Here is a 22,950-nt window from a genome sequence, read left to right on the forward strand (position 1 = left end):
TTGCTCCCGAGCTTGCCCCAGCTCCTGCAGACTGTGCGGTGCAAAGGCCCTTGGAGGCCAGGCCCGGGCTGGCTGTGAGGGGAGAGCCAGGTCCCGCAGCTCTCGCTGCTACAGGCCTCAGCTGCCTGCAGAGCCCGGGGCCTGAAGTAGGCAGAAGCCACCGTGGAGAAGGGCGCACGCCTCTCCCGCCGTGGCTCCCGCGGCCGGCTGCAGCCTGTTTACCTGTTCTGCAGCGGTCCCCTGGTCCTGGGCCGGGAGAGACCATTTCCTCCTCCTGGCAGGGATGAGCCAGCAGGGCTGAGACCCCCCACTCTCGGTGGTCAGCCCGCCCGGCCACCACGCCCCTCCTTTCTGGGGGCCCCAGCTCCCGGCTTGCGGCTCATTTGCATTTCAAAGCCACACAATGCGGGCGGTCCCGGGGAGGCGGGAGGGGCTGGGGCAGAGGGAGGGTCTTCGCCTCCCCACCCCCAGCCCCGTTTCCGGAGCCCGCGGTGGAGCTTTGTGAAGATGCTGGCGTTGGGGCTGCTCGGCGATGATGACATCATCGTGTCACACACAGGAGCCGGCTGCCAGGGGGTTTAAGAGACGAGCTTTTCGGACCACACGGGCGCTCACGCTCACACCCGCACGCCCCGGGCAGAGCCGCGCACGCCGGCCACACTCGGGCGCGCGCCGGCCTCACTCGCGCGCACACATCCGCGGCGCTCGCCCCCCGGGCCCCGGCTCGGGCCGCGAGTCGCAGCTCCCCGCCGCCGCTGCCACCGCCGCCGCCACGGATGCCCGCAGCCGCTCCCGTCTGCAGTGCAGCAACCCCGGCCGCCGGCCGGCCCGCCCCGGCTCGCGGCTGCAGGAATCGCGCCAGGACGCTGGCCCCGCTCGCAGCTAGCTTGCACGCCAGGGCACAGCGAGGATGGGAGGGTCGCAGTCCCTGCAGCCAGCCCCAGCCAGCGACCTGAACCTGGAGGCTTCCGAGGCAATGTAAGTGCTCCGCCCGGGCTGCCCCAGGCCTCCTGGGGAGAAGGAGTGGATGCCCGGGCTTTGTTAGTGTCGCCTTTCCTGATGCCTGTGCATCCTGGAGCCCAGGCTGGCCTAGGGTTCTCCGCAGCCTTGCAAGGCTTTACCTGGTGGCTGCTCTGGGAGGAGCATCTGGCAGCCCCAAGTGACTGCTGTGGGCAGAAACGATTCCCTGGAATTCGGTTTTGGGCGCTCAGCCGCGGGTGCATGGTTGGGGGCTTCTCCTGCCGTCGGCATCTTTCCTCTGCACCCCCCGCACAGTGGTATTTCCTGCAAGGGAACAGCCAGGCATCAGCGACTGCCTCCTCCTAGGAAGAACCCATGAGCATGGCAGCTCCGTGCCCGGGGAAACAGCCCAGTTTCCGGGCAGGCAGCTGCGCGTGTGGCCGGGCAGATGGCGTGGTGCGCTCTGGTGGACGTTCCGTCCGGTTAGCCTAAGCATCATCCACATACTCACTCTCTGGTGAACACTCGAGGACAAGGCCGCTTGCTATTATTAGTAAAGACGGCAGAACTGTCTTGTCATTGGTGGAGGCAGTGCTTGACTGTGCATCGATCCAGGAATCCGATCCTTTCGTTGAACCACAGAGCTAATGTGCGCAGAAGTGGCCTTTATCCTGGCTGAGTGTTTATTAGAATACACGTGTCTGCTATGGTCGTCCCCATTACTTACCCAGGCATGTTTGGACGATGGGGCTTAGTGAATGGGTCTGCCTGACGGGTCGAATTTCAGCAACGCAGGCTTGTATCCAGAGTGGACCTCCTAGCCTCACCTGTCCCCACCCCCTTTTCCAGGGAGAAGACTGTGTTTCAGAAAAGAGTATTCTCTGGAGACTTAGGGGTGGGGGTAGTAAAGTGGTGGGCTCTTAAGAGTCATTCATGTGTAGATTGAAAGATGGTAGGGATTGGTCTGTGTGTTGTAGAAGGGATGGGGCCCTATGGGGGGCTTCCTCTCGGGTCCCCACCCCTGGGCTTCAGTGAGGAGCTGGCTTGGCTTGGTGATGCAATGCTAGGCTAAGCCTTGTGGTTTTCTGTGCTCCAGCTCTTAGCACGGAATCATTCTTCGGAGCAGGTGTGCACCCATCATTTGCCTACATCCCCGTAGCTTCAGAAGGCATCGTCTTACAATGGAGGTGCATCGTGTTTGAGGGTTTTCTTTTTAAATGTCACGATCCTTGTGTGGTGCCTGCCTTGTTTCTCTTGCACATGTAATATTGCTAGGTGCATGAAATACACCTCGAGTCTAAGCAGAAAAGAACAATTTTAACCTATTTTTTGCAAGTCTCTGTACTGGAATTGAGTTAATCAGTGGCAGGCACTGGCTAGCTTTCACAGCTCAGACCTATCTAGTAAAGCGCTTAGGAAACAGAAGGGACGATGTGACTGTACGTTTGGGAAAATGTGCTCCTCAGTCATTGGAAATTCAGCTCGCCGGTCCCCAGTGTCCCCGCCCTCTTTCTCAGCTGAGTTGATAAATGATCACTATTCTGTCAGGTGAGGGCTGAGTTTAGCGAGCTTCTGTTAGGGAGCTATGCCTTTTTGGATAAGGTCCCTTAGGGTTCTGCCCATTGGGATAGTGGTGTTTAAATAAAATTTCAGGCTGAATGGCCACATGGTGATGGAAGCTGCTTATCAAATATTTTCACGGTTGAGTTGGTCCATATGCAGCCGCCTGAGGCTTCTCTCCCTAGAACTGCTGCATCTGAAATGTCTCTAAATATAGATCTTTAAGATAGTATATTCACTCATTCACAAAATCCCACCCCCCCCAGCCCCTAACATTTTTGTTCTAAAAAAATGAAGACAGCGGAAGTGTTTGGGGCCAGTGCCATTGCTAGCATCTGTCCTCTTCAAAACCTGTCTCTGCTCTCTGAATAACTGGAGCTTATTTTTCTACCACAGATGTGCTCCTTTCCAGTCTAGAGGTTTTAAAATATATATATATATATTTGGAGAGTGCCTCTTTTCTGCCCGGGCACAGGTCTTTCTCAGTAGCATGTATTTCCGTGCAGCTAAAAATGCATACACATGAATAATACACGAAACAGCAACAGGGTGTGGGATCCGTGTCAGGAAGGAGCTGGCATTGTAAGATGATGCCGTCAGGGCTGCAGGGACAGAGACAAACAGGGTGTGCACCTGGCGAGGGGGACAGCCCCTGACAACCCGAATCTAGAGTGAATGTTTCTCTTTTTCTCTGCCGGTTCCCCGTGAAAGACTGGCTTCAGGAGGGCCAGGGCGTAAGAGTGAAATCAAAAGAGGATTTGGACGTGACTGAAGGATTCTTTTTTAAATTCTTTAGCTTTAAGATTTATTTCCGGCCAGGCGAGGTGGCTCATGCCTGTAATCCAGCACTTTGGGAGGCCGAGGCGGGTGGATCACCTGAGGTCGGGAGTTTGAGACCAGCCTGACCAACATGGAGAAACCCTGTCTCTACTAAAAATACAAAATTAGCCAGCGTGGTAGCACATGCCTGTAATCACAGCTACTCGGGGGCTGAGGCAGGAGAATTGCTTGAACCTGGGAGGCAGAGGTTTCTATGAGCCTAGATCGTGCTATTGCACTTCAGCCTGGGCAAAAAGAGCAAAACTCCATCTCAAAAAAAAAAAAAAAAGATATCTTTCCTTCCAATTGCAGGTTTGGGGTGCCTTTGGGCAGCTTTTGTAGCTCCAGCTGACAGCAGGAGAGCATTGGGGTAGGGAGGGAGCAAGTCGTGTATCTCCCTTTTGAGAACTGAAGCATCAAGACTGGAGCAGCAGAAGTCCTGTGGGACTGGGGATTGACACCTGAGGATGAAGGTGCAAGTAGTGACCAGTCCCCTGATATCCCCAGGGTGGGCCACGCACTACAGCAGCAGCTTCCCAAAGGGGCTTGTTGGAAACACAGAGCCTCAGACCGCACCCCAGACCAGCTGAATCAGAATCTCCATTTCAACCAGGGACTTGTAAAGATGCTCAGGTGATTTGTAGGCATCTCAAAACTTGAGAAGCCATGAGCTCCACGAGCTAGTTGAGTCTTCCCGCCAGCCTGTCCATGAGAAACAGCTGGCCACTTATCTTACTGCTCCTTTCCTCTCTGGCAAAGAAGTTCCTGTAGCAACAGTGGCCATTTGTTTCTAAATAGAATATGGGAGGCAAGGGGGGTGGGGAGAATTCTCCCACAGAAAGCACTTATTTCTCATTATGGATGGCAGGAGACACAGGAAAAGGACAGGAGGTACTTGAGTAAATGTGGTCTGCAGCTATTGATCAGACCTGCTGTTCATCCCTTGCTTCCGTGGCAGCCCCATGTGGTGCGGCTTCTGCTAAGTGAAGCAGCATTAAGTACTTTGTCCTTTGTGTAGTTGGAGACCCCTGTTGCAGGGGTTCCCTCAGCTTCCACCGAATTCCCACACCCTAGCCACTGAAAACCACCCAGGGGGCCGTTATCATCAGAGAGAGAAAGTGGTGGTTCTGGTAGCAAAGTCAGGCTGCCCCAACAGTTGCCCTCCTCTCAAAATGAGCACGTGCCTTGGCTCTGAAAACAAATAACAAATATGGAAACCCATACCTCTGTAGACCCGTGGATCGAAGTAGAGAGGCCAGGGTGGGTGGGAGAGAAGTGATGAAGGAGGAGGAAGCAGCAGGCTCTGTGATTGATGAGATGGGGGAAGGAAGAGAAGAGACAGTGGCAAGTACCAAGTGGAAGTTTCATATCCTGGTAACTAAGAGAAAGAAGTGGCATTGGCCAAGACAGACAAGAAAACTGGATTGGGAGCTAGTTTGGGGAAGTCGATGAGTTTGGGCTGAGATTTCAGAAGTGAGCGGGATCAGATGTACCTGGAGAGAAGCCAGGCAAAAGAGGGATCTTGGGTATCACGGCAGTAGGTGGGTGCCTGGAACTCTCCATGCATCTGTGGTTAGAAGTGGAGTTCTGGCCCCTTCCCTCATGTGGTTCCTCACCTTCTCTTTGGGAGCAGTAGAGAGTCTGATGACTCTGATCCTGCCCCTCCTGCCTCGCAGGGTTTTTCAGAGGTGAGATGCCACATCTGTAAAGACTCTGAGAAGATATAAGTGCCATAAAATTGCAAAAGTGGAAATGCTCTGTACCTGAAATTGTCAGCCTCTCAATCACTCAGAGGTCAGGAATGGCCGCTGGGGCTCTAAGCAGGAATCTTTCTTTAGCCCTCATTAGATCTTTCTCTTTTTCCTTTTCTTTTCTTTCTTTTTCCTTCTTTCCCCCTCCCTTTCCCTCCCCTCCCCTCCCCTCCCCTCCCCTCCCCTCCCCTCCCCTCCCCTCCCCTTCTCTTCCCTCCCCTCCCCTCCCCTCCCCTTCTCTTCCCCCCACTTCTTTTCTCTCTTCCTCCTCCCTTCCTCTTTTTCTTTCTTTCTCTCTCTTTTCTTTTCTTTGTCTTTTTTTGAGACTGGGTCTCTCTCACTGTTTCCCAGGCTCATATGTGACAGTGTGATCTCAGCTCACTGCAGCCTTGACCTTCCGGACTCAGGCGATTTTTCCACCTCATCCTCTCAAGTAGCTGGGACTACAGGCACACACCTCTATGTCCTGCTATTTTTTTTTTGAGACGGAGCCTCACACTGTTTCCCAGTGCAGTGGTGCAGTCTTGGCTCACTGCAATCTCCGCCTCCTGGATTCAAGCAATTCTCCTGCCTCAGCCTCCCCAGTAGCTGGGACTATAGGCATGTGCCACCACGCCCAGCCATTTTTTTTTTATATTTTTAGTGGAGATGGGGTTTCACCATGTTGGCCAGGATTGTCTCGATCTCCTGACCTCGTGATCCACCCGCCTCGGCCTCCCAAAGTGCTTGTATTGCAGGTGTGAGCCACTGCGCCTGGCCATTTTTTTTTTTTTTTTTGTAAAGACGGGGCCTTGCTATGTAGCCTAGGCTGGTCTCGAACTCCTGGATTCAAGTTAGCCATCCCCTTCAGCCTCCCAAAGTGTTGGGATTACAGGCATGAGCCAGCGCCCCAGCCGTAGTTTTCATAGCTTTGTTTCTTAGGGCAACCCTTGGTTAAATCCTTTAGCTTAAATGACAGGGTTCCTAATGTGGGTTGTAGTCAGTTTCTGAGTTCCCGGAGGCAGATTTTACTTTGGATATTAGTGTTGGACACAATTAGAGTCTTTTCGCCCCCTAAAATAGAATAAGCTGCCAAATTATCTGTAGAGTGGGAGGGGGCGATTGAATCCCAAAGAAAGCGCGGCTGTATTTTTCTCTGCCATTATTCCTCGATATCACCAGCGTGGCCCTGTGTCCGTGTTCACAAGGATCCTGGGCCTTCACTGTCTTCTCTGTGGGATTTGCCTGGAAGCTTTCTCCTAGGTAGGCTGAAGGCAAATGTATTCCAAGGCCCTCCAGGTAGCTACCAATCATCCCAGGGGCTGTGCCGTGCTGGGGAGCCTGGGACAAGGTACCCCGTGGAGGATAGGGTGAGCAGCTAGGACTCAGATACTGATTGAGAATGGTACTGCAGGTGAACATCAGATCAAGGCCGGTGGATTCTGGGTCACTCTTCTCCGTCAACCCTCCCATTCCCATCCCTGTGTTTCTTTCCGCTATCTACAGCCTGTTTCTGTGGCTAGATTTTTGGTTGCCTAGGAAACAACTTTATCCTGAAACATGATTGGCTGTTCTTGCCAAATGGATTACCCAAGCCAGGGCAGTGTTCTGGGGTAAGCAAGCGATGCTGAGCAATTCTATTTCTTCCCTCTAAGATTAATGACGAGGACTTAGGCATCATAAGCAATTGTTCTGTGAAAACCAATTGTTCATGGACTGACGCTTTTGTGTCAGGTTGGCCAGGGGTTTAGGGGAGACCGATTGATCGCAGGGAACTGACCGAGTCAGAACTGCTCACACGAAATCAATCCTGCATTGGAAGCAGTAGCTCAGATGACATTTGTTCTGTTTATATTTACGAATTCACTTCAGCAGTTGTTTCGGGAGTGCAGGTGTGTGCTGTTTGCCATTGCCAAATACGGAAAGAGCTGGACGCTTCGGTGTTGAAGCCGGGAGCGAAAAGCCGGCTGAGCAGGCTCAGATTCAGCAGAAACGTGTGTGTCGTGACCATGTGCTAGGTTTTTTTCTAGTATAGAAATAACTATATCCCTGGGTCCTGCAAGGTGGGTGACTTTTATAGCTAAGGAAACTGAGTCGCCTGGGTGGTTTGAATTAAGGAGTCAGCACACTTTCTGTAAAAGACCTCATAGTACCTGTTTTCGGTTTTCTGGGCCATTTAGTCTTTGTGCGACGTCTCTGCTGTTACATTTCTAATGCAGCCAGAGACAACCTGTAAATCCATGTTCCAGTGGAGTTTTCGTTATGAAAACAGGCTGCAGGTTGTAGTTTGCTGATTGCTGGTTATACAGATGATTGATTGGTACAGGGATCTCAGACTTCTGTCCCCTTTGGCCTGGGCAATGTTTTCTGTTCTCTCTCTCTGTCTCTCTGACATCTCATTTACGCTCATAGATTTAAATAATATGTGCTGATAATGCCCCAACTTATATCCTTCCCTCTCATCTGAGCACTGTACTTTCCCCCTTTTTTTTTATTGAGACAGGATCTCGCTCTGTCACTGGTGGCACAGTCATGGCTCACTGCAGCCTTCACCTCCCAGGTTCAAGTGATCCTCCTGCCTCCGCCTCCCAGGCAGCTGGGAATATAGATGCATGCCACTATGCCTGGCTAATCTTTAAATGTTTTGTAGAGATGGGGCCTTCCTATATTGCCCAAGCTGGTCTTGAACTCCCGGGCTCAAGTGTTCCTCCTGCCTCGGCCTCCCAAAGTGCTGGGAGTACAGGCTTGAGCCACCATGCCCGGCCTTAATTCAACTGTGCACTTCATTTCTCCTCTTGGATTCCTCCTGGATAGCTCAGGCTCAACATGTCCAACGTAGAACTCTGATGTCCATTTTCCTCTTAAAAACAAAAACAAATGTACATTCAAACGAACCCAGCCCCACCCCCTTCTTCCTCATGTTGACACCTGGCACCTTATGCACCCAGGTGCTCAAACAAGAAATCTGATCATTAAGTCTTTTTTTCTGAGACAGAGTGTCACTCTCTTGCCCAGGCTGGAGTGCACTGGCATGATCTCAGCCACCGTCTCTCGGGTCCAAGTGATTCTCCTGCCTCAGCCACCCAAGTAGCTGGGATTACAGGCACACGCCACTATGCCCGGCTAATTTTTGTATTTTTAGTAGAGACAGGGTTTCACCCTGTTGGCCAGGCTGGCCTCAAACTCCTGACCTCAAATGATCTGCCCACCTCAGCCTCCCAAAGTGCTGGGACACCACCGTGCCTGACCCACGATAATCAAGCCTTGTCTTCACCTTTTCCCTCACCTCTCTTCTTTCTGGAACAGTCCAGGTCATTGGCCTTCCATGGTTAAAACCTGTATCTGCTTCCCATTGCATTTAGTCTAAAATCCAAACCCCTTGCTAGCTCCTCCCGGCCCTGCCATCTGGCTCCCGCCCCCCTCCTCCCGCCTGATGTTTCCCAGGACTCCAGCCCCCTGTCAGTTCTTTGAACACGCAACTCTGTCCCGCCTCTGAGGCTTAGCATGCTCCGTCCACTCCCCTCCGCAGGCATCTTCTGCTGTGTCCCTTGGCTGGTCTCTTTTTTCCTGCCTTTATCTCTTTCCACCCAAGTAACGTGCTGGCTGGGTGGATCAGGCGTCAGCAGCCTGGCCCTGAGCAGTGGATTACCTTTGTTTCTGCATTGGTAGCCCTTACAAAGGGAAAGGAGTGCCTGGACCGGGAAGGTGGGTCTTTTGTAGAGTGCGCCCCCATGGCTGTGCGACAAATAATAAATGACCAGTGGGGGTGGTGGGCCCCCCACAGGTTTGGTACCTGTGCGCCCTCCTTATTTAGAAGGACACCCTTTTCCTCTGCTTTCTCCTTAAATGGAAGTGGATGGATGCAGCTCTTCTTGCCTAAAACAGAAGCCTCAGGCTCTGGGCAGAACAGTGGGGACCAAGATAAGGGGTGGAGGCAGGGTGGCGGTGGCCACGGCTCGGTTTCCCGGAGCTCTGCTGTCAGGCAGGTCACAGTGGCTCTGCGTCCTTATAGGGGTGAGAACTCAGGCCAGCGCCTGGCAAGTTCACCATCAACATTCCAGCTTCACTTACTCCAGAGTCTGAGGATTTTAGAACTGGAAACGTGAGGATTTTAGAATCACGGAGGGTTTTAAGTCCCCCAAACCCATCGTCCGTGAAATATCACTTAGGCCTTTCCAGCTAGTCATTATTCAAAATAAGTCAGGTAGTCATTTTAATTTTTCCCCTTTACCTTTCAACTTGCTGAAAGAAAATATTAATAGGTGGACATATCCTTTGTCAAACTCAAATTAGAGGCATCTTCCCACTTGGTGAAGGAGTTAGATTGCGAATGCTTTCTCTCACGAGGAACTGCAATGGATGGTGAATTTAAGAATAAGAATGGGCCTCCTTGGGCCGTTGGCTCAGGCTCTTCCTTGTGTCTTTGCTCGGAAGTATTTTTTCTTTTCTATCTCCCTACAGCTCCTTAGGGATGTTCTAGAGGTTGGTTCCAAGGTAGGTGGGTGTTTACTGTGTTCAGCCCAAGTGGAAAATAGCTGTAAGCACCGTCAGAGGAAGCTGACCCCTCGTGAGGCCCAGCAAGCCCAGAGGTGGTTGGACAAACTTATGGCCTCTTGGTACCTGACACCTGTTGAGACTGGCCTGAGTTAAAACCATCCAAGCCTGAATGTAGGGGCCTGGAGATGAGCTAGAATGCACTCAAGGCTGCAGGGACATGACCCATGACTTCCGGGGGCTTACTTTTATGTTTTGACACGTCGTTACGGCAGGCTATTGGTCTAGGTTGAAACTTGACATTTAGAAAATACCTGGGCTGCTCTCCATCTACTGTTGAGCGAGAGAGTGTCAGGCAGGGGAGGGCACAGCCTGTTCGTTGCTGCCCACCCAGGAGGGGCTGAGTTTGCTGCAGCGGTCCGGTGCCAGCACCACCCTTCCTTGGGCTCAGATCTGGGTCCCTGTACTTGAGGAGCAGCCCACGTCCAAGGGGCTCCGGCCTCTCACGGTGGCTCCTCTGTGCCACTTATCGGGGCCTGGTGGAAGCTACACATTGTTCATTGTTCTGCATTAAAGGGAGGCGCCTACCGTGGTCTGGAAGTATTTTCCCTCCAGGAAGAAGGCGGGAGAGTCTGGTTTTACTTTAGGGAAAACATCTGCGCACATTTAGATCCTGCATGGAACTTCGCAGCTGACCCCTTTTCAGAAGAGGATCCTGTGACTGCCCATTGCCTTTTATGAATGGCCCTAAGATGCCACCCTGGGCATGGGGCAGCTGGGGGAGTGAGGACCATCCCTCCCAGCTCCAGGCTCTTGTGTGAGGAGGAAGAGGCAGGAATGCACAGAGGGTGAGCGAGAGGCAGCCGGGGAGGGCGGGCGTCAGGGGCCGGCCACCCCCTTGGCATCCTGGCGCATGCACAGGAGTGCTGAGTTTGGCCCCCCAAACCAGTGACTGGCGGAGTTTGTGTGAGCAGACGAAGGCTTGTGACCGGGAGCCTGGGGTCTGTAGAGGTATTTCCGGGCAGAGCTGCACCCAGAACATCCTGACAGGCTTTGCCTGTGGCCTCAGATCGGGTACCTTTGGTTACAAGTAGAAAAAAACCAATTCAAACTGACTTAGAGAAAAGAGGGCATGTATCTCCCTCCGCTGCCCAGCAGGAGGGATTCCTACGGGGTAATGGCTAGGATGGTTTTAGAAAAATGGGGCCCTCCTTACCCCAGAAAACCCCAAAAAGCCCAAAACATCAGAGTTTTTGGGCTTGGGCTCACCTCTGATCTAGAACAGCTGGCCTCCTCCTGTGGCTTCCCGGGGCTGCCCCATCCTCTCTGTAACCTCCTGGCAGACAAACTGGCTTCCAGCTGCTGGGGGAGCTGATGCCCCAGCCTCCGTGCCTGCATAGACCCAGAGCCAGGTGGTGGGGGTGGGAGGGTGGGGGGACCCTAAAAGGAGAGCTGGGCCCTGTGCCCTGGGCTTTGGCTTGGTCCACGAATGCCCCTTAACAGCTCAGCTCAGTCTCCTGCCTTAACTGGGGAGGTCTTGGGAGGCAGCCGGCTCCTGGGGCAGCTTCCAGGTCTGGCACTTGTCACGAGCATCTTCAGGTGCCAGGGCAAAGCCTAAGAGAAGAACACGAGGCACTGGAGAGGCAAGGATCTTGAGGAGTGTAGACATATGTGGCACTGTGTTCCCGGGAACCCTGCTGTTCATGGCTCTGGGGTCAGTGGGAAGGGCACCAGGCAAGAAGGAAAAGCGTGTCTGCAGAGGGTGGTCTTTCACCTGCCCTACGAGACGAGGAGAAGCAGGACTTCAGGAGCCAGAGGCCTTCCTTCTCCACATCCTTCCTGTCCAGCTGTTCTGGTAACAGATGAAGGAAGAGCATGGCTGAGCCTGCTATGGAGCACACACCGTGAACACCAGCTCCCTCTCTAGGCACAGCTGTTACCCTCCAGCCCCATGCACATTCCAGGCTCCATGACCCAGGGCCAGCGGCCACCTGCTCCCATAGACAGGGAAGTGGGCTGGGCTGGGCTGAGCCAGGCCAAGCCTAGGCTGCAACCAACAGCGCTCTTCTGCCCCCCTCCTCTGTCCCTTTGTGGGATGGGACTGTCCCTGCTGCCCTGGTCTTGCCATAGGGCTTGGTGGACTGTCCGAGGGTTCTTTGTCTTGACCGTAGTTTCTCTGTTTTCTCTTTGTTTTTCCAGTAGGTGTGACTCTCAGTCTGTATCTGTGACCTGAATATTTTACCTGGACCGACAAGACAGGTGTGTTGGAGGCTGAGGGTGTGCCTGGTAAACTCACCCAGCACTCCCAAGGTAGAGCCTGCCCAGATCGGCCAGCCAGCCACCTCCACTGCTAAGAACAGTGCAATGCTGTAACAACACCTCCCAGGAAAATAGCTAGTGGGCATAGGCACTGGCTCAGTGCAGACCTGCCCTAGGTTTCTGGGCACGTGACAGTGCCCACTTACTCCCTGAGCTTGAGATGATTGGCATTCAGGCCTCATTGTGACGTCAGTGAAATGGAATTAACAATCCATCTCTCTGTCTGTTGCTAAAGAATTCTGTAGATAAGAAAGAAAACGCAAAAAGCATTTAGGGAACCAGGAGAAGAATTGGTGCCTAAAACGTTGGTGAAACACTGTGCTTCTGTTTTTTTTTTTTTTTTAAATTGACAAAAATTCCATTGTAGAATGGCTAAATCAAGCTAATTAAATCTGCATTACCTCTCCTACTTTTTGTGTGTGTGCAGAATACACTTAAAAACTCTTAGCAATTTTCAAGTGTATAGTATATTGTTATTAACTAAAGAGTCACCAAGTTGTACAATAGATCTAACTGTTGAACTATCTAGTAGTTGAACTAATTTATCTTATCTGACTCAAATTTTGTCCCTTTGACTAACGTCTCTTCACCCATTTCCCAGCCTCTGGTAAACAGCAGTCTGCTCTCTGCTTCTATGAGTTTGGCTTTATTTTAGATTTCCCATGAACAAAAGATCACTGTGGGTTTCATTTATTTTTAAATTTTATTTACTTATTTTGAGACAGGGTCTTATTCTGTCACCCAGGCTGGAGTGCAGTGGCACCATCACGGTTCACTGCTCCGTCAACCTCAGGCTCAGATGATCCTTCCACCTCAGCCTCCCTAGTAGCTGGGACATGCCTGGCTAATTTGTGTACTTTTTTAGAGATGGGGTTTCCGCCATGTTGCCCAGGCTGGTCTCTAACTGCTGAGCTCAAGCATTTCTCCTGCCTTGGCCTCCCAAAGTGCTAGGATTATAGGCACGAGCCACTGCACCTGGCCAGGTTTTGTGTTTTAAATACAGCATAATTCTCAGTGAAGAAAAACACGGAAAAACTGGTGCATTGTGGGAAAGGATACATGAGTTCACATGGGAAAGGATGCATTAGTTATCACTCCTGAACGGTTTTTAACAAGGAAGCCCCTTCGTGCCCGTGCTAAACCTCAGAAACAAGCCTGCACAGACCTGGTTCTCTCCAGAATGCAGTTTCTGTTCTTTATCCTCACTCTCTGGGTTTACATATTGCATTTCCCAGTGTAGGCTCGAAATCATATGAATTTGTATTTTTCTGGATACTGTTTTTCTTCCACTTCTTCAAATGTGACTACCCCTTCAAAAGTTCAGGGCTTAAATGCCCGACAGGGGAAGAGGAAAGGAACCAAAGATGTGGAGGTGACCAGGTACAGACTTGCCTGGAAGCTGTCTGAATTGTTCACAACTCAGGGACCCAGGGAAACATCTTCTCACTATCCAGAGGTAATATTTTATTGGTCAAAAATATTAGAAGATAGGCCGGGTTCAATAGCTCAACGCCTGTAATCCCAGCACTTTGGGAGGCTGAGGCATGCAGATCGCCTGAGGTCAGGAGTTAGAGACCAGCCCATGCAACATGGCCAGCATGGCAACATGGCAAAACCCCCTCTCAAAAGATACAAAAATTAGTTGGGTGTGGTGGCGCATGCCTATAGTCCCAGCTGCTTGGGAGGCTGAGGTGGGAGGATCGCTTGAACGCAGGAGGTGAGGCTGCAGTGAGTTGTGTTTGCACCACTTTACTCTAGCCTGAACAACAGAGCAAGACCTTGTCTCAAAACAAAAATTATGCACACACACACGAAGATGAAATTAAAGTAGTCAAGTTGTCAGATAGAAAAGGGCAAAGTGGCAGAGTGGTGGCTGCAGATGAAGTTTGGGTGCCACTCGAGCTGACTTTCATTCTGAGTTTTCACGTTTGTAGACTCAGAGGTCTGGCTCTTTTAATATATGGGTCCTTCTTCTTAGAAGTTCGAGGCTGGCGCTGTCATGTAGGATTGTTTGGAAATTGGCATTTCTGAAATTCTCCCTTCAGGTCCTCCCTGGTCAGTGAAGAACTTTGACTCTTCCGCCCCCAGATGGACAGTGGTTTTGTGCATCGGAGGCTCCCTCAGGGTAGTTGCTGGGGATAGGCTGGCCCTTGTTCTCGGAGGGACTGAGGGACCGAGGTCAGTGCTCACAGCTCATCCTAGCTAAAGAGGAAGAGTCACGTAATTTTATTTACTATCCCATTGTATATGTAGAAAAAAATAGATTTTTTTTCTCTGTAAAGTGTGTGGTCTTGTAGATAACCATGCAGATTCAAGCTGCTGAAAGGCCTGATGTGGCCCTAGAAAGCCAGCATCTGAATGAGATTAGTCACAGCAAGTCAGCAAATGCAGGAGATGGAAGACTGGCTTTCTCCACCCCACATCCCCCCATCTTTGGCTGGGCTGTGAATTAAATGGATATAAAACAGATTAACGGGAGAAAAAACACAGTAATTATGTTTATATGCCTGAGAGTCCCACAAAACACTAGACTCAAAAGAAGGGTCTGAAGAAGGAAGCTTATATAGCACCCTGAGCCATAGACAGGAATAGGGGCCTGGGGCTTCTGGTGGGTTGTGCAGATGAGTTATGGAAGGGTGCGGGGCAGAAGTGTAGGGTGAGTAAATGTGGTCTTGTAACACCCGTAAAATCTTCTTGGTTCATCACAGTTGCCTGGAGCAGGCCCGGTCCTGATAGAGGTACTTTATTAATGTAGGCTTTCTTAACAGATATCAATGTGTTTTCTACGAGGACAACTTTTCAGAGCTACTCCTGTGTCTGCAGTTTCTCAGAATAACTAGCCCCAAATATGAAAAGTATAGTTTGTGGTGGTATATTTTGGTCTCCTACCGTTGTATTTTGGGGTGGTGTATCCTGAGCCCCAACACAGAAAAGTGGGGCAGTAGGAATTTAAGAATTTCAGATAAAGCATTCTCATTTTGGAAGGAGCAGTGGAGGGAGGCTGGAACAGAAAGTCACCTGCCTTTGGAAGATGCAGTTTGAAAAACAATGCGATGGTTGTGTACAGGGCTTTTTAAAAATTATAATGATGGGGAGGTTGGGGTTGCAGGGATGATGGCACAAACCTGTGATCCCAGCTACTTGGGAGGCTGAGGCAGGAGGGTCACTTGAACCCATGAGTTCAAGGCTGCAGGGCACAAGATTGCACCTGTGAATAGCCACTGCGTTCTAGCCTGGGCAGCATAATGAGACCTGTCTCTAAAATAGATCAAATGATGGCCCAGGCAGTGGATGGCTCAGAGGTGAAAGGTTTTCTGAGCATCAGGAGAATGAAGCTGGGGAGGAGATAAGACCCAAGTCTACGTGGCTGTGATCTGTGATCGCATGCAAACAGGATTATTCTGTTGCAGAAAGAATTGGGAGTGTGGATTTCAAGGTGTACAGGGGCAAAACTTGGGCATGGCCCTTCCGGAACTGCCATGGTCCCTGCTAGAAGTTCCGGATCCTGGGTAGAACAGCATGCCCCAGACTCACTGAGGAGGTGAAGGACCAGCATTTCATGCCTCCGAGAGGCCGCTGAGCCCCGTGTCTACCCTGGGTTCAGGTGTCAGGAAGCAAGTCTGTCAACATTGAAGACGGACAGCATCTGACATACAGTGATTGGCTGGCCGAGCTCACCTCTGGACATCGTAGACTTTTTGGGCTGCTACAACAAAATCCCATAAATTGGGTGGCTTATACATAACAGAAATGCATTTCTAACAGTTTTGGAGGCTGGGAGGTCTGAGATGAAGTTGGATTTGGCATACGGTGAGCCTGCTTCCTGGCTCAGATGCACTTCTTGCTGTGTCCTTGCATGGTGGCAGGAGTGAGGGGTCTCTCTGGGGCCTCTTTTCTAAGGGTGCAAATCTCTCATGATCAAATTACCTGCCACCTTCTAATACTTCCTTCTGACCCTTCGAGTCTCATATTTTGTCAGACTCCCACACGTATGCGTGTCACCTTGGAGGTTAGAATTTCTGCTTATGAACACAAAAATATTCAGACCATAGCAACTCTAGCAATTCATGGTAATTAATAAGCATTCTCAGCAAGCATTCATTAACCCCGAGTGTTTGTCCCCTTCTGGTGACACATACCCTTCCTCTTCTCTTCCTTCCTCTTGCAATGCTCTAAGTCCTGGGGTAAAAAATCGTATCTAGGCCGGGCGCGGTGGCTCAAGCCTGTAGTCCCAGCACTTTGGGAGGCCGAAGCGGGTGGATCACGAGGTCAAGAGATCGAGACCATCCTGGTCAACATGGTGAAACCCCATCTCTACTAAAAATACAAAAAAATTAGCTGGGCATGGTGGTGCGTGCCTGTAGTCCCAGCTACTCAGGAGGCTGAGGCAGGAGAATTGCCTGAACCCAGGAGGCGGAGGTTACGGTGAGCTGATATCGTGCCATTGCACTCCAGCCTGGGTAACAAGAGCGAAACTCCATCTCAAAAAAAAAAAAAAAAATCATATCTAAGAGGAAAAAGGGGGTTTGTGGGATCTCAGTCCCAGAAGTTTCTGATTTTTCTATATCGGGATGTTTCTGTATTATTTGGCAGAAATGCTCTTCTCCATTGCTTATGTCTTTATTATAAAATTTCTATTAAGTTTAGAGGCTGTGGCTTGATGGTTTTGTGGAATTATCATCAGGGACCCTAATCATCTGGAGCTGGCCGAATCTCTCAGTGGTCTTATGATGATTATCACCTGAGCCGAGCAAATAAAATCCTCTGGTGTTGGCTTTTAAGGAAGTGTGATGTGAACATGTCAAGTCAGAGTTTTTTCATCTTAATGGGCAAAATTTGTTGGATTCTTCATTCCTTCTATAGCCCCTAGGTCTTTCACCTTATCGGACAAGCCAAAACTTTGACAAAATCCTTGATTCTTTCTTTTCTTCCTTAATTTTTTCATTTGAATATATATTTACTTAGAATGCAGCACAAACAGCATGGTTCCTCCCTCCCCCCCTCCCTCTCTCTCTCTCTCTGTCTTTCTCTTTCTCTTTCTCTTTCTTCCTTTCTTTCTTTCTGTTTTGCTCTTGTTGCCCAGGCTGGAGTGTAGTGTCATAGTCTCGGCTCACTGCAACCTCCAGCTCCCAGGTTCAAGCGATTCACCTGCCTCAGCCTCCTTAGGAGCTGGGATTACAGGCATACACCACCACGCCTGGCTATTTTTTGTATTTTTAGGAAGAGACAGGGTTTCCCCATGTTGACCAGGCTGCTCTTGAACTCCTGACCTCAGATGATCTGCTCGGCTTGGCCTCCCAAAGTGCTAGGATTACAGGCATGAACTACCATACCTGGTCAGTTCTTTCTTATTTCTGATGTTTGATCAGTGCATCCTGTCATAAGTTAAGAAAACAGGACAGGCCGGGCGCGGTGGCTCAAGCCTGTAATCCCAGCACTTTGGGAGGCCGAGGCGGGCGGATCACGAGGTCGAGAGATCGAGACCATCCTGGTCAACATGGTGAAACCCCGTCTCTACTAAAAAAGTGCAAAAAATTAGCTGGGCATGGTGGCACGTGCCTGTAATCCCAGCTACTCAGGAGGCTGAGGCAGGAGAATTGCCTGAACCCAGGAGGCGGAGGTTGCGGTGAGCCGAGATCGCGCCATTGCACTCCAGCCTGGGTAACAAGGGCGAAACTCCGTCTCAAAAAAAAAAAAAAAAAAAAAAAAAAAAAAAAAAAAAAGAAAACAGGACAAAGGGTCAAGCGCAGTGGCTCACACCTGTAATCCCAGCACTTTGGGAGGCCAAGGCAGGTGGATCACTTAAGGCCAGGAGTTTGGGACCAACCTGGCCAACATGGTGAAACCTTATCTCTACTAAAAATACAAAAAATTAGCCATGGGGGTATGCCCCTGTAGTCCCGGCTACTCTGGAGGCTGAGTCACTATAATCATTTGAACCCAGGAGCAGAGGTTGCCATTAGCCGCAACTGGGCTCAGGGAGCACACCTGTAATCCCAGCACTTTAAGGAGCCATGGCTGGCGGATCGATTGAGCACCAGAGATCAAGACCAGCCTAGGCAATATAGTGAGACCCTGTCTACAAAAAATACAAAAGGAAATTTGCTGGGTGTGATGGTGTGCATCTGTAGTTTCAGCACCTGGGAGGCTGAGGCGGAAGGATGACCTGAGCCAGGCTGGGCAGAGTGAGACCCTGTCTCAACAAAACAAAACAGGAGAAACCCCTGCTTTTAAAATACAACTTACATTAAAATTCTAAGTGAAACCAGAAGTGTGACTTTTAAATAGCAGTAACATTGAGATAATGGAAAACTTTGAGCCTTCGATGAAAGGGATTTGAGAAAACAAAGCACAGAGCTGCTCTTTTAACACCTTGCCATGAAAGTAACAGAACGCTGGAGCACATTTATAAGTCAAGGGGCTGAAAGTCATGATGAAGAGGAAAAGCCAGGTGACTGCTGTCAGCTTCAATATCTTATTCTGTGTCTTTTATTATGAAATTGAGAAGTTTGTTGGCAAGAAGAAGGTCAGCTCTGAGTATCTATTTTAACTCTTAACCTTGAGGCAGTGATGCTTATGTGATGTGGGAAATTGTATCTGTTCGTTAGAGCGCTAATATATGTAATTGAAATCTGAGGTTACTTATCTACCTTGTTATGTTTAAACCACTGATTATGGGTCTGACACTTTTGTTACTCTTCAATCAACCAGTATAAAATGCATTCAGAATCTCTTGGAATGAAGAAAAAGCGATTATATTTCTGGTATCAATTGTAGTGCAAGTAAAAAGCAATGCTTTTTTTTAGCCAAAACTTTCCAGAAGTGCAGGCTGGGATCTCAGATCTTTCCTGATGCTCTTCACTTTAACCCCTACCTTTACATGACTCAAACCTGGCTACTTCTCACCTTGGTGGTGAGCAAGCTCCGTACCCTTCTGCTTTCATTCCTGCTCCTGCCGCTGTTCTCACAGCTGTCAGAAGGGCCTTCTACAAACAATGCAGGGGCCAGGCCTGGGGGCTCATGCCTGTAATCCCAGCACTTTAGGAGGCTGAGGCAGGAGGATCGCTTGAGTCCAGAAGTTTGAGACCAGCCTGGGAAACATTGGGAGCCCCTGTCTCTACAAAAAATGTTTTAAAACAATTAGCCAGATGTGGCTTACACCTGTAGTCCCAGTTATTTGGGAGGCTGAGGTGGGAGAATCACTTGAGCTCAATAGTTTGAGACCAGCCTAGACAACATAAGGAACCACCATCTCTACAAAAAAAATTTTTTTAAAAAGGCCGGGTGCAGTGGCTTCCACCTGTAATCCCAGCACATTGGGTGGCTGATGTGGGAGGATCACAAGATCAAGAGATTGAGACTATCCTGGCAAACATGGTGAAACACTGTCTCTTAAAAATACAACAATTAGCAGAGTGTGGTGGCATTGTGTACCCGTAGACCCAACTACTTGGGAGGCTGAGGCCAGAGAATCGCATGAACCCAAGAGGTGGAGGTTGCAGTGAGCTGAGATCATGCCACTGCACTCCAGCCTGGTGACAGAGTGAGACTCTGTCTCAAAAAAAAAAAAAAAAAAAAAAACCCGGGACATACCTATGGTCCCAGCTACTCAGGAGCCTGGGACTCCCGAGTGACTCCCAACCTCCCTGGGAGGGGAGGCTCCTCAAAGCTGAGACATGAAGAGTGAGAAAGGAGTCAGTCATTAGAGCTGGTGGGAGGAAGGCTTCAGGCAGGAAGAACAAAAAGATGAAGAGCCATGAGGTGGGAGGGGGAATCACTTGAAGCCAAGAGGTTGAGGCTGCACTGCCCCTGCACTCCAGCCTGGGCAGCAGAGCGAGACTGTATCTCCAAAAAACCAGCAACTCAGGGCGCATCCTTGCCCCTTGTAGCCCTTAGTGGGTTTTAGACTCTTCACGGGTCTCAAGGAGGCCAGGTCATTGTCGTCGTTACCCACCTCACTGGTCTCCTGGCAGATGTTTTCCTCCCTACCCACTTTGTTTTCTTAAACGTCCTGAAGCCCATTCTTTGCACCTGCCACCCTCCTTCCCCTCCCACCCCAGGGCTCTTCATCTTTTTGTTCTTGCTGCCTGCAGCCTTCCCCCCAGCTCTAATGACTGACTCCTTTCTCACTCTTCATGTCTCAGCTTTGAGAAACCCCTCCTCCCAGGGAGTGCAAGAGGGAGAAAGGTTTTTTTTTTAATTTTTTTTGAGATGGAGTCTCACTCCGTCACCCAGGCTGGAGTGCAATGGCGAAATCTCGGCACACCGCAACCCCCGCCTCCCAGGCTCAAGCGATTCTCCTGCCTCAGCCTCCTGAGTAGCTGGGATTATGGGCAAGTGACCCTGCGCCCAGCTAATTTTTGCATTTTTAGTACAGATGGGGTTTCACCATGTCGCCCAGTCTGATCTTGAACTCCTGACCTCAGGTGATCCACCTGCCTTGGCCTCCCAAAATGCTGAGATTACGTGAGCCACAAGAGGAAGAAATTTTAAGGCATCCCAGAGCCTAGAACAAACAACGCCAGCCCTTCTTCTGTTTAGCTGATTACAGTTTCTCTCGAGTGGCTGTGAATTAATTCAGTAAATATTCACGTGAAATTTATTGCTTAGTTTTACAGTTCCACACCCACAGCCACTTTAGCAGTATGTGTCTGTGTATGCGTGGTGAAGGGGGCATGGTTGGATGCGTGGGAAGAGCAAGAAAATCACATTCTTTTTGCATTGCTCTGGAAACTCATGAATCATTGGTACAGCTGTCCCCTGGCTACTGGGAGCATGGCTGTGCTTTATGTTTCTTTGTTGCATTAAGGTGAAGGATGCAATAATTTGGGCTGTAGAATTTTAACGCTTTAAGGACTGGAGCCAGTCTTCTAAGTGCCGGGCATTGTGCAAGGTACTTTATAAATATAAGCTCAGCTCTGAAAGCAACATCTACTACCTACTATTGCTCATTGCATAGACAAAGAAACGGAGGCCAGGAATGTTAAGTAACCTGTCCAGAATTACTCACCTCACATGAATTTGGAACTAGATCAGTTGATGCTCATATTTGATGACTGTGGTGCGGGTGTCTTCTACAGGATGTCAGAATCGTGTAATTCATATATTAATATATGAAGAAAGTACTCTCGTTCAGACTTCAGCATTTCAGAATTTTTAGTAAGTGGGTTAAAGCCTGAGTTGAGGATGCTGCATCATGTATGCGAGAATAGAGTGAAAACCTGCGGAAGCCGGAGAAGCATTTTCTATGCGTTGAACAATACTTATTCCCTACAATTAGCGTGCTGTTTACAAGCTGTGCTTTTTCTTTTTTAAAAATCATGTAAAGAGGTTAGAAGAAAGGGAGAAAAGATTTAAGCTTTCCTTCTGCTTGTACTGCTTTATTGCAGTGCTTCCAGATTGCGGTAGAAAATAAGCTTTTAAAACTTTCTGGATGTTCAGGCTTTCTGTTAAGCTGTTGTACCTTCTCCATCCCACGTCGGGGTTTGCGCACTTTATGTCTATGTGCCAAATCATGGTTGAGACTTGTTGAGACACGCAGTAGACCACAGGTTGCCATATTTAGCAGAGCAGGAAAAGAACTCTGGAGTTTGCCTTTCTGATTAGGAGAAGTGCTGTGGGAGGTATTTGTTGAACAGCTACTCTGGGCAGGACCCTGAGAACTACCATCTTTTGGATAAATGAAATAGACCAAACATGAAACCTACTCTGGACGCAGGTTCTCTCTGAATTGGGCAAAGCTTCTGAAGGCCTCATTCAGGTGTATGTTATCCGTAGCAGGGAGGGTGTGATGTCTGATTAAAATTCCAGCTGCTTGGTTTCCACCAGGAGCTCACCACGCTTTCTGAGTTGCTTAGGATTTAGCCAACTGATTTGAAAACTGCATGTAAGGTGTGTCTGTGTTTGCTAAAAACAATGACTTCTCAGCATGACTCAGTAATGGGTTTACACAGAGTGAAATATTGCCGAGAGATGAATGCAGGGGTAAGATTGTCCTGTGCACTGGGAGCCTTCAAATCTTTCCCCCATATTTGCAAGGTGTTGAAGTACCGCTTTTAAGGCAAAACTGTAAATGACAAGTTACAAAGTCAAAACACATAAACTTTAGTTATTGATGGAGCGTGTGGGATTCTCATCTGCAGGGTAGCCTCCAAATGTGCCTTTCCTCATTTTGACCAGACAGAAGAGTGAGGGGCATGGTGTGGAGAAAGAAAGGTAGATATGCAAGAGACAGAGACTCAGGGTAGGTAGAGGCAGAGGCAGGTTCAGAGACACAGACGCATAGGTAAGGATACATTCGACGTAAAGAGCTTAGGAGCCAAGCTGGGTGTGGTGGCTCCTCAGCTCATGTCTATAATCTCGGCTCTTTGGGAGGCCAAAGTGGGTGGATCACTTGAGGCCAGGAGTTCGAGACCAGCCTGGCCAACATGGCAAAATAACCCATCTCTACTAAAAATACAAAAAATGAGATGGGTGTGGTGGCGAGTGCCTGTAATCCCAGCTACTCGGGTGGCTGAGGCATGAGAATCACTTGAACCTGGGAGGTGGGGGTTGCAATGAGCCAAGACTGCACCATGGCACTTTAGCCTGGGTGACAGAGTGAGACTCTGTCTCAAAAAAAAAAAAAAAAACAAAGGCCAGGCGCAGTGCTCACGCCTCTGATCCCAGCACTTTGGGAGGCCAACGCGAGCGGAGTATGAGGTCAGGAGATGGAGATCATCCTGGCCAAGATGGTGAAACCCCATCTCTGCTAAAAATACAAAAATAAGCTGGACGTGGTGGCACATGCCTGTAGTCCCAGCTACTTGGGAGGCTGAGGCAGGAGAATCACTTGAACCTGGAAGGTGGAGGTTGCGTTAAGCCGAGATCACACCACTGCATGCCAGCTGTGGAGACGAGAGTGAGACTCCATCTCAAAAACAAACAAACAAAAAAAGTGCTTAGGAGCCAGGATTCCAAAGCTAGAGCCGCTCCTGCTCTGAATCCTATGGCCTCCTCTTTGCAACTCTACCCTGAGATTAGTCATCCTCGGTCTCCCTTTGGCCCTGTGACGGATGGTGTTGCCCTT

General features: G+C 49.8%; 1 protein-coding gene across 23 annotated transcripts in view; it reads left to right on the forward strand.

The window, feature by feature from the left end:
- The window catches only part of TACC2 (transforming acidic coiled-coil containing protein 2), a 254,931-nt gene that overhangs the window by 164,873 nt on the left and 67,108 nt on the right, over positions 1–22,950 (forward strand). For 3 of the 23 annotated variants that reach the window (XM_074383024.1, XM_074383023.1, XM_074383025.1), the window contains exon 1: positions 609–978. The exons of the other annotated variants lie outside the window; for them this stretch is intronic. In XM_074383024.1, coding sequence (XP_074239125.1) covers positions 911–978 — 68 coding nt within the window. In that variant the 5' untranslated portion in view covers positions 609–910. Of the gene's footprint in view, positions 1–608; positions 979–22,950 lie in introns of those variants that run through there. 23 annotated transcript variants of the gene reach the window in all.

Source organism: Saimiri boliviensis, chromosome 12 (genome assembly GCF_048565385.1).
Source record: "Saimiri boliviensis isolate mSaiBol1 chromosome 12, mSaiBol1.pri, whole genome shotgun sequence".
Lineage (NCBI taxonomy): Eukaryota > Metazoa > Chordata > Mammalia > Primates > Cebidae > Saimiri > Saimiri boliviensis.